Source organism: Eutrigla gurnardus (genome assembly GCF_963514095.1).
Source record: "Eutrigla gurnardus genome assembly, chromosome: 19".
NCBI classification, from domain to species: domain Eukaryota; kingdom Metazoa; phylum Chordata; class Actinopteri; order Perciformes; family Triglidae; genus Eutrigla; species Eutrigla gurnardus.
The window spans coordinates 1681452-1693718 of record NC_139930.1 but is presented as its reverse complement, the minus strand read 5'-3'; the positions used below and the strand labels follow the sequence as shown (position 1 = coordinate 1693718).

Sequence of the window (12267 nt, the reverse complement as noted above, 5' to 3'; positions counted from 1 at the left end):
ATTATTATATTTGCATTCAACATTTTTGTTCAACCAGAGTGTATTCAAGGTTTTCAAGGATTCAAGGAGAGAGTGACTTATTAAGGTGCCAGTTGATGGAAATTATCCAAAATTAGGGGCTGGAATAATATGTCTGGAAAATGAGGAGCATCACATTAATAGCTACAGATACTGTAAAACACTACAACGACATGAGTGCATATATTGTCTTATTTTATCAAGTAAAATATAAGTTATAGGTTTACTCAACAGCCTGGTAGTTCATAGAAATTCAGGTAGAAATAGGTTAACTCAGAGTTCCACAGCTTATCAAAAACAATCCTTATTTTATTAACATAGGCTGCCTAAGGGCGCGATCAGTAGCGTGCCTCGGCACGATTGCCCCAGGGGGGTCCCCCGCGGCTTTGCATTCACACTGCTCCAGCCCAAACGGGCTTTGGCCCGTTAGCCCGGTTGTACAAACGTCATCACATCCTAATACTACACACACATGGCTTGATGTTGTTTTTAAGGAACGCCGTCTCTGCATATATTTATATTAAACGCTCGACCTGCATCAGCGAATGTGCGCACGAGCGGATCTGTGCGAGCAGGCAGCGCGAGGAAAGCGGATTTTGGACGGAGAAACACAGCGGCATTTTTCTTATAAATGCACCGGTCCGGTTCCGCTCACACCACGAGTCTAAAGAGTGCAACAGCTTGTCAAAATACAGTGTCAACTCCGTGTTTTCAAAGTAGAAAGCGACATAGTGGTGGTTTAACGAGGCGGAACGGCATCAGAACAACATCAAGCGTGTAAAGTACACGAAAAACGTAGCGGGAGTACTGTGCTGCGCGGAGGCGCTCCTAATGTAAATGATTATTGATTTATGAATTAATTGATAGGTAGCTTATTTTTGGAGTATTGATTTATTTTTTTTGGCCTGGCGGCAGGCCTGTACAATGGTAGGGGAAACACTGGTTGTGTTGCAGGTGGTGATGGAGGTTTGTTGTGTTTCCTCTGGAAGTTGCCACAGCTGTTCGGCATGTTTTACACAGTACCTGTGTTTGTAACACGTCGTCGCTACGGAATCCAAAATAACTCCAAATTGCAGAAGTGCAGTTCTTTTTCACCACAAGGTCTTCGTCAACCACATTTTCCTCGCTATTCTCTCCTTTCTCCGCCATCGTGTTACATAGCCTCGCAGTCGCCACAAAATTAACACCAATTAATTTGAGGGTGGCTCCGGAACACATAGGACCCGGGGGAACATAGGACCCGGGGACGCTGCCGGTGCCGACGGCTAGCTGTTGCTTCATCTGATTGGCCAAATGGTGTGAATGCATGGCGCATGTAAATAAAATGATTTTTATTCATCGCGTTTCAGGCATCTTTTGCGATGTGTTAACCGCGCATGTTCATATCGCGATGACGATGAAAATACGATTTATCGGTCAGCCCTAATATACATACAGTTATGTTACTGTGTTTTTACAGTTGCCCCTGGGTGATGTTGGGACTTTGAAATTGTATTGACTGATTGAAATCTTGAGCGTATTCTAGTCCTGCTCAATGAGTTAAGTGTCCTGAGATTACTTCTGTTTTGATATGACACTATAAATAAAATTGAATTGAATTGTTTAGTTTTTTGCACATCAAACAACTTTTTAAAAGTGTTATTGATGTTGTTTGTATTGTTCTAATCTTTATTTTAAAAAATCTTCCTCCTATTTTTTTTTTTTTTGTCATTTTCTCCCAATGGTATCGAAAATGGTATCGAGTATCTAGTATTTTTCTGGGTATCAATATCAAGTTTGAAATTCTAGTATCGTGAAAACCCTACATAGAGGTGCCTTTCTCTCAAAACTCAGTAAACATGAGGCCAGTATAGCTTTAACTGATACTTTGCTTTCTCTGTACAAACTCCGTGTAACCTATAAAATGTTTTCTTGCTTTTTCTTCTACAGCTGCCACCAGCACCACCACTACAGCCAAGACGTCCAGTCATGTGACGCGCTGCAATGACAGCCAGAGGAACTACTGTGTTAATGGAGGCGAGTGCTTCACCCTTGAAATCATGCCAGGCAGCACAAAGTTTCTCTGCAGGTATGACATGGACATAATACAGCAGTTATTTATGGTACCTACTACATCAGACAAATGTATTATAGGTCTAACTTCTGTATAGTTATTAGTGCTTGTTATTTGAAATCATATTTGTCTTCCCATCGGACTTTAATGAGTGGCTAGCACAAATACCTTCACCAAACTGTCCAAACATATATTGTTAGTGACAGTCAAAAGCCAAAAAGAGACACAAACTAGAAAGTTGACTCAATAGGTGTGTCAGCAACTACCCCTGCTGTATTGTGATACTGTTTTGTGTACAAACCCCCTTGCCTACACATCAATGGGCTGTAAGGAGTCTAAAACACACATCATTCAAAATCAAACACAAGCGGTGATGGATACAGGTAATCAAATTCACGTCATTGTAAAAGACATGTCATACAATCTGTCCAAAACAAAAATTAACTAACCGACTGGCGACCTGTCCATGGTGTACCTCGTCTCTCGCTGGATTGGTGTCAGTTGGAATAGGCTCCAGCCACTCCATGACACTCTAAAGGGTAAGTCCCTCTACAGGAGGTAGTATAATGAGGTGGGTCCAGAGCCAATGATAGCCCAACAATATCTAACTGGTATCTTCTCCTGCATCAGCTTTGGTTCCATCCAAGATGTCAGGGATCAGCATGCTTAGGTCGCCATTGCCTGCTACTCAATGCACCCAACCCAAAAAAGTGGTGGGCACACAGGGCAGTAGCTCCATGTCATTGTTTCAGACTGTGACCGGCCACGCCCCACAGGTCAAAGCCTCGCCACAAGTGCTCCCTAACTAGATCCCCTCTCGGGTAAGAAGGGTTCCTTGGTTTCCTTTTTCTGCGTGGGGTTCTCCAGTTACTTTTTTTGCCAATACATCTTGAGTCGTAGTCTGAGACCCCCTGAGACCACTTTAAAAATCCACATTGGAGCATTTTCGCAGAGCATCTCATTATGTAGCAAATGGATATACAGTGTAGTTACTGGTCTCATACAGGATGGGCTGTGGGCCTGACAAAGCATTGGTATTTGATGCCCTGGGAATGTGAACGGACTAGATGATGCACCTTGTGATCGATTTTAGGCTTAGGGTGTGTGCTATGCTCAAACATTGACAAGTGGCTACGGTCTCTGCTGCATAAGTCTATCGGAGCACAGAAAAACATGGGAAGAACAGTTCAGGAGTCCATTGGACAAACAGGTAACAGGAGTCTGTTCAACAATGACAGAGGAGTCCACACGCAGAAAGTCTCTGAGGTTGGACTGATGAGCTGGGAGTGGTTGACTGAGCAGAGGTGAGGTGACAGCCAGAGGAAGGGCGCGTTCACAGTACACACTTACGTTGACGGACCATTGGCGGTGCCAGACGAGGGAAGGCGTGTCTGGTTCATGGGGGAGTTGCCTTTTTGGATGCAGCCAGCAGCCATTGAAATCGCTTCCCGCTAGCCGGCTAATTCAGGCTACTTCCGGCTTCTTTATTATTATCATGCAAAATGGATCCCGTTCTAGCCAGAAGAGCGCTGCTACTTGTTTTAGTAATTCGGTCCCTGTATATAAACAGAGGAACTGATCATAAAGAATCGGCCTGTTCCCAACTGCAATTATTAACCTTTCAACTTTACATCGGCTTTTTACGTGGGCTTTCCCCGGTCGTACCAATACAGCGATTTTATTGGCCAGCGTCAGAGTAGTTTATTTGCATATTTTTGCATGACCCGATCTGATTGGCTGACGGAAAAGTCGGCGCCTGAAAAGTTGAACTTTTCTATAAAAAAAATTTCACGCAAGCGATGCAATGGAGCGCACCCACAATTCCTTTTGGCATAATGTGGTGCAAGCCCATGCAAAGTCAATGAGGTCTGTCAACAGAGAGGTACAGTGTGAACGTGGCTGAAGTCAGCCTAACTCTATCTAGTTGGAGCCAGATACCAGAGTCCCAAGTCCAAGTCCACTTACCCAACTCAAAAAAGGGGTGGGCTCACAAACCAGTGGCTCGGCTATTGTTGTTCCTTTCAGACCTTGGCCACCAAATGCTCCCTCCCAGGTCAGAAGGGTGCTCTGGATTCCCTTTTCTGGGTGAGGGGCTGAAGCTACTTTTTTGCCTATTCATATGGTTTCAGTGAATTGCTCTTAGTCTGACCTTCCCTGGGACCAATTTGACTTGGGAGAGCCTACCAGGAGCTTCTCTCTCAGAATACAGGTCCCAGGGACAATTAAATCCCTTCACTACTTAACAACTTAAGGAGAGATTTTGGAGAGTAAGTGAAGTCAGAATTATTAACATAATTTAGGCAGTGATGTTTGGAGCTTGTTAAGTATGTTGTACACTGTACACAAGTACATTGTAAACATGGATTTATGGTCTCAATCTCTAGTTTCAAGTCTGCTTCAATCCAGCATGATGTTACTTTAGCAAATTATGGTCCCATTTAGTGTAAAATAGATGACAAAGCAGGTTATGCCTGTCTACTTGTGATTGACAGGTCAGTGCCACGACCGTGCTACTGCTGCTACTAATGCATCTGAATTACACACTTAGCTGTTCATTTTTACCTCAAATTCTGGAATCTAACTTTGTTAACAGAAGCCAGACTGAGCCAGATGAAGAAAGGTTTCCACTTGGGGTGTCGCTCTGCCACTTGGTCCAAATATGTTCACTTCCATTCACTGGTTACAACAATTCCAAGATGGCAGCAGTCAAAATTCAAGATGATGCTTACGTGGGGAGAAAATGCAAACTCCACACAGAAGGAACCCAAACTCAAACCTGGGCCCCAATCTAAAGCCATTTGTGTATTTATACCATTTAAACCTGAAGCGAATTGGTGGGAGCCACAAATCCTCTCACACATGTCATTTCAGAACAAATCTGTTTGTACAAGTGGTTCAAACTCTGCAGCATCATGCTCCGTGCATGAATTATAGTGACATGTATTAGAGTGAGATTGTATGGGGTGCAGCAGGACAGGAGAGGATCTTCTTTAGAGAATGGAGGATTTGGTGCTATGATTCTCCATAACCACAGAGAGCAATCATATACAGGAATTGAATGTGTTTTTATGGTCCACAAATTCTTTTATGTGTGGGATGTCAGTAAACTTCTTAAAATGCCTTGTTGGATAATGATGAAGGCAAAGCAAAAGTAGGAATGGTATTGTATTTTAAAGACAACAAATATAGCCTAATTTGAAATGATAGTACAAGAGTTAAATATTTTTTTAATAAAAATGAATCAAATTAAATTGAGTTAAACAAGCAGTTAATGCAGACGTGCAGAAGGGGGCTAGCTGATTAGCTTTGCAGCAGCAGTGCTAGTTTAGTACCTCTATAAGCCAGGAAATTATGTTTATATTGGACGATCCTGCACCTCAGTACCATCACAGTAAGGGGCTGGATAATGGAACTATGTGTAAGCAAGAAGGAAACCAGAACTTTGTGACTTGCCACAGACCTGCAAGTGCTTGCCATTTCACTCACTGTAACCCTGTTTCCCTGATCTTAAATGCCTTAGATGCCTAACCTTAAACATTGTCTATTTGCCATAACCACAATTTATCCCTCCCTTTATCCCTCACACTTGGCACAGGTGACCATTCACACCTTTCTGACCCCACGGAGGAAGCAACGCAAGTCACATAGATATTTACCTTAAGAAAAGTTCTGGCAGATATGGAAGACGATTAACATTGAAAAAACATTAAAATTGGACGTTAAAAGAGCTGAGTTGCTTGGCATTAGGGGTTAATCCTGGATCCTGCCATGCTCTGTATGTCTTTGTGTTTGTCAATGTGTTGTCATGTCTTGTGTATAACATGTCAGTACTGTTTATCTCTTTCCTTTCTACCCATCAACCAGGTGCTTGGCGGGATTCACTGGGCACCGATGTGAACAAGCTGTGCTTAAGAAAGTCTCAGACCCAAAACGTATGTGAACATAGCTGTATTCAATCCCACATGTCATTGCTGGTGTTTCACCCCATGTTTTCCCCAACAATTGGTGGACAAATCCATGTTTCCCTGAAATGCAGGCATACAAATCTGATGATAAGCTGTAACTGAATTTCTGAAAGCTCAAGCAAAGCCCTCTAAATGCCTCTAAAGTCTTAAGCACGGTCTTCTGTGGAATAGTGCACTAAACTTTGCATGTACTTGACATCTCATCACACCCCATCCATGTTCAGAGCAGCGACCTGCCTCCATCTGGAGTTATCTGTCTTAGGTAAGACATACAATGTGTTGCTCCTCCCATTCAGCATCACCCCATCCCCCTAGACAACACTCTCATAACTCAGAGCATTTCCCCAATGGTCCAGGGCTAGACTGACCAATTTTGGTTGGTAAAGAAGTGGTGAATTGATGTTTCAAGCGAAAACTCAAACACAGAAGATACCAGGGTATCACTGGTTGGACTGCTGGCATATCATGACGAACAGATCCATTACTGAGAGGCCTCAATGCTTTTGATTGGCATGCATCTCGGCCTATCTCGCTATTTGGGTGGGGTCATGACACCCCTATATAGGATTGTGTTAGTAGGCTTGTCCTGAGTGGCTGCATAAGTACATGCAAATTTCAGTCTGCTGCTAAGACAGTATTCACAGTTATAGTTAAACTAGAACTGTATATTATCACCCTGAACGGGAGATCATGATAAAATGTACTTGTTTTAAATGTCTCACAGACTATAGCTAGCTTGCCCTTCCTGCCAACACCAGTGATGACTGACGTGGGTTTTGCACAGCTCTTGTATAAACTAACTCCCTCTCTCTTCTTGTCTGTTTCTTGTGTTTCCTGCTCAGGTGTCCAAATGAATTTACTGGGGATCGTTGCCAAAACTATGTAATGGCCAGCTTTTACAGTATGTCTTTTTCCTATTATATGTGTGTGATGTAGCATGCTCAATTAACAGTTCTTATGCTGTGTAGCTGCTCTGTAGATTTACAGTTGTGCTCATATGTTTACAGACCCTGGCAGAATTTGTAAAATGTGTACATTCTTCAAAGAAAACATGCGTTACAGATTTCTTTTGTTTTTAATGGAATTCAATTAATGGCCCCTGATTGGCTCAGCCTGTGGTATTTCTTCTTCACCATATGCTGGTGGGGAAAAAACATTATAATTCACATATAGACAGACCAGCTTAATGTTAGGAGTACCAGTGCGACCAAGGAAAATGATTAGTCGCACATGCGTCCAAAATGGTTGCACTCTGTGGAGTTTAGCCCCCTTTAGCATCATTGACGGCTTGCAGTCTTTTATGATAATTGTGAATGAGGCCCTTGATTTTCTCAGGTGGTAAAGCTCAAAATTCTTAAATTCTTGTTTTGTGTAACACATTTGAGATCTCCCCAAAGCAGCTCATTGATATTGAGGTCAGGAGACTATGACTCTTTTCTGGGGTGTGTTCCAGAAAGCAGGATTTGCTGGAACTCTGAGTTTGTTAACCCTGAGAAGAGGGATACTCTGAGTTTTCCATTCCAGAATGAGAGTGAACTCAACCGTCAGGTCAGTTACCATAGTAAGTGGGTAGACTGTGGCTCAGGTGGTAGAGTCGGGTGGCCAGTGTTTGGAGGGTCGGTGGTTCGGTCCCTGCCCTTGTCACTTTGTCATGGTCGTTGTGTCCTTGGGCAAGGCACTTCACCCAGCTTGCCTCATGTGAATGTGTATGACTGCTGTATGTTTGAGGTGGTGGTCGGAGGGGCCGTAGGTGCTGAATGGCAGCCACGCTTCCGTCAGTCTGCCCCAGGGCAGCTGTGGCTACTATTGTAGTTTACTACCACCAGTATGACTGTGTGTGAAAGAATGGAACTTGTAAAGCGTCTTTGGGTTCAGAAAACCGCTATACAACTTTAATTAATTAATTAACTGACTCTGTGACCCTAACCTGCTCGCTGGCAGGTTTTCTTCAACAAACCCTGAGTTTCTCCCTTCATGGCCGCCTTTTTACGGAATCTGAACCAACTCTGAAGAAATGTGTCATCCTTTCCTCGTCAACCATCGATATGGATCACAAGCGATCACATATCGAAACAATATTTTCCGACTTACATTTTCAACGTTTCATATTGCGGACATAATTCGCGACCAGATTCTTTGCAGAGCTCTTTAGAGTTTTTGCGAACGGGAGTTTTCTGAAATGTTTAAGGACATTTCTGTGTTGAAATAGCCGCTTATACTGTTTAATACATGAAATATGATTAAAATCATATGCCTAAGTCCACGTATTTGCGCGTATGTGCCTGGGGGATTACACCTATATGAAAATGAATATTTCTACATTCCGTAGCTTTGAGAACCACAGGAGTTGAACCACGGTCACCTGCTCCATAGGCAGCGTTGCTAACCATTACACCACAAAGTTATACTGCAGATCTAAAAATAAAGAATTATCACCTTTAGATCAATCAACTGTTTCATTCGGTTATACGCATTAAGTCGGGCCGTAAATGTCTGCCACGCCAACTATCTCTACTTTGCTGCAGTTACGTTGCTCCCCTTTTAAGGATGTGATAGTTTTCTACATAAACACTCAGTAATATCTAATAACGCTCTCCCGGTTGCCATGGTGAATCGTAGTATCGGAGCTCCATTGATGATGGCTTTGTAGAGTCGGCAGGCACGCGCGTAACTCAGAGTTTACATACTCGGAGTTGATTGAACTAACTCAGAACAGCTGTTCTGGAACTGAAAACTCAGAGTTGCCCATCTCAGAGTTGGTTGACTCAGAGTTCAGGGTTAGGTTCAGAGTTGGTCGAGCCTACTTTCTGGAATAGCCCCTGCTGTAGCCACTGAAGGGTCAACTTGACCTTGTGTTTTAGATCATGTTGAAAAGTCCAAGTGCGTCTCACGTGCATATTGGTTGTCCTCCAATATTTTCTGATAACATGCTGCATTCAATTTTGTCTAAATTCACTGTGCCGTTGTAGCTCACACCCCCCAAACATCAGAGACTAACCTTCATGCTTCACAGTGGGGATGGTGTACCAGTGTTTCCCACAGGATTTTTGGAGACTATGGTGTGGGGGCTTGCAATCCTCTCGGGGGGCTCGGGGGGGGGGGGGGGGGGGGGGGGGGGGGGGTCTGGGGGCATGCCCAGAAAATTTTGAATAGATTTCATTTTAATGCATCAATTTGGTGAATTTTGAGAACCAAAATATGACATCAATTACTGACCAATTTCTTACAAACTACTGGTACTGATCCAAATGTTGACATACTAAATGGGGTTGAGGAGTTTAAGCATTCAAGAAAAGATGTAAACAAAAATGACTAAAACACAGTGCCGAGCCTTTATACTATTAGTTTATTATGACTATTAGTTTTACCAGAAGCTAACACTAAAATACAGTGAAACACATACTTAGCAAATGTTCTCTTCTAAATCACAGTTACTTACCAATAAATATTTTCCAAATAGCACTTCGGTAGAAGTGGTTGACTATTCCTCAGCCTTCCTTGCTGTTTTGGTTTTGACATACGCGCACACACTGTCAAACTCGCCAGCTGAGGGGGGGGTAAGCACGGGGGACGCCTTGCCATGGCGACGGGGGAAAACAGAACATTGATGAGCCAAACCAGCCGCGAGAATTTGCCCTTATAATAAGCGCTGCTGCCCTCCTGTTTAGGCCTATCATTAGAGCCACTAGTTAAGTCCATTTGCCTTGATAAAATAATTTTGGGCGAACAGCGAGACTATGGCGGCCGAAATTGGACTATGGCGGTGCGCCATAGTCTCGTCAATGTGTGGGAAACACTGGTGTACTTTTCCTCATAAACCTTGTTGACTCCTCTCCAAACATAGCGTTTATGCTTGTGACCATAAAGTTACATTTTGGTCTCAGAAGTTTTGTGGCTTGTCTAGGTGCTGTTTGGCATATTGTAAGCTTGCTGTTTTGTGGCATTGGCGCAGTATTGGCAACTCGACCATGCTGCCCATTTTTGTTCAAGTACCTCCTTATTGTGCATCTTGAAACAGCCACGCCACTTTTATGCAGAGAAGCCTGTATTTCAGCTGATGTTATGTGTGGGTTTTTCTTTGCATCCTGACCAATTTCCTTGGTAGCTGAAATCAAACTGAGTAGCAGCTTGGTATCATCAGAACCACTAATTTTCAACTTATTTATCAGAGTTTGAACACTACTGATAGGCTTTGGATATCTTTTTTATATCCTTCTTCGGATTGATAAAGTTCAACTACCTTTTCTCGCAGGTCCTTTGATGCTTCTTTTGCTTCCCCCATGGCTCAGTATCCAGCAAAGTCAGTGCTGCCGGGGTCTCTCTAGCTAAAACACTCATTGAATATTTATACACAGACTCTAATTACAATCAAACAAGTCACAGGTGTGGAAACTTACCCTTAATAGACATTTAAACCTGTGTGTGTCATCTTGTGGTATATGTTATCAGGCCAAACATTCAGAGGTATGTTAAAGTTTGATCAGGGCCATTTGGGTGATTTCAGTTATCATTGTTATTTTTCTGCATGATTAATCATATTTTCCAAAGAATTGACAATATCTCAGAAATTCTGCCAGGGTATGTAACTTATGAGCACAACTGTATGCAGCTCATAATGTTTTGCATGTTGAACTTTGTTTCTCTGTATTTTTTTTAAAGCTGCATGTGGTGTTGTAGAAGTAATAGCAAATGTGATTATTTCAGATAACCAAAACTGAATAAGGTGCAGATTTACAACTTTTAATTGGAAGATTTGTAAATGTAAATTTTACAATTGTGATTGTCTGTATGTTTAACTATATACCTCTATTTATTTATAGAGCTGATTAAGTCTATCTCTTTATTCTCTCAGACTAGTAGCCCGTTTGAATCAGTTGGTCAAATGTAGGCTGAACTGTCTTCCAACTACAGTATTTGAGTAATTGTCTATTTTACATCAGTGATTAATCAATTTGTGCCCATAAAGATTCATAACAGATGTTTTTTTTATAATAGTCAAAACCTGCAATAAGGTTTGTATGTGCATACTGCTACATACATCCAGTGTTACTGATATGAATCACATACAATATGCCATATTCTATAAGTGGACAGTGTTGGGAGTAACGCGTTACAAAAGTAATGCATTACTGTAATGCATTACGTTTTGCTGTAACGCGGTAATGTAAGGCATTACAAAAAAAAAACTGGTAATATTTTACTCGGTACAAATCTCAGTAACGCGCGTTACAATGCATTTTAAACCCGAAATCAATTGACTCACATTCGCGATCGCGAGATGGGCATACGCTCCACTTTTGGAAAAGTGTGAAAGCCAGTCCGTGTGACTTTACACTATGTTAATTAAGCGCTGTTGTTAGCAGGCTCCATGAGCTGGACACCGACTCACGGAGCGGGGCACACCGAGGATCAACAGCTGAGGGGCGGCGGCGAAAAGGCGGAGGCTCCGATTCTCCCCGTCGGTTTTGAACCGCTTTTATGTCCGTGTCATAACGCTTTTGGTGCGAGTTTAAAACAGTACGTTTATTTCAAAACGCGAGCGTCAGACGCTGTCAGAGCGTTAATGAACAGTGTTTTAGAGCTCCCCTAAATGTCTCAGGTAGGCTTTCAGGTAATTTCGCAGCATAACACAGCGCCTTCAAGGTCATTAAAAAAGACGAACGGCAAATCTGGAATGAAAAATGGCCCAGTTATTTCATCCCCGAATCCCATTCATGAACACAATATCTAATATCAGTTAACGAGTTGTTTTCCGTTTCTCGTTTTCCGTTTTTTAAACGAATAACGGGATACAAGTCATTTTCCGTTTTTCGTTCTTTTATTTTGAAGCGAAAAACATCACATCCTGCTGTGTAATGAGCTGCATTGGACACAAGAAGATCTATTGAGAACAAAAAAATCCATATTTCCTTTTATTTTGGCGAAAAGTAATGCAAAAGTAATGTAAAAGTAGTGTAATGCCTTACAATTCAAAGACAGTAATATTGTAATGTAACTAATTACTTTGAAATGACAGTAACAAGTAATAAATAATGCATTACGCTTTTGAAGTAACTTGCCCAACACTGTAAGTGGAAGGGCTGTGCAATGAAAAGGAAAGAAAAAATGACCTGATCAACTGAATATGTAGTCATGATGTACTTTGTACAAAGATTGTTTTCAATTTTTAGAAACTTATTTTTACAAAAACTTAAGCAGATCAGTTTGAACTTATTCATGTTCTCACACATC

General features: G+C 42.1%; 1 protein-coding gene across 1 annotated transcript in view; it reads left to right on the top strand.

The window, feature by feature from the left end:
• Positions 1 to 12267, top strand: part of nrg1 (neuregulin 1) — a 67659-nt gene that overhangs the window by 19882 nt on the left and 35510 nt on the right. The window contains exons 3-4 of the mRNA XM_084034435.1: positions 1948 to 2086; positions 6879 to 6937. Coding sequence (XP_083890561.1) covers positions 1948 to 2086; positions 6879 to 6937 — 198 coding nt within the window. The remainder of the gene's footprint in view (positions 1 to 1947; positions 2087 to 6878; positions 6938 to 12267) is intronic.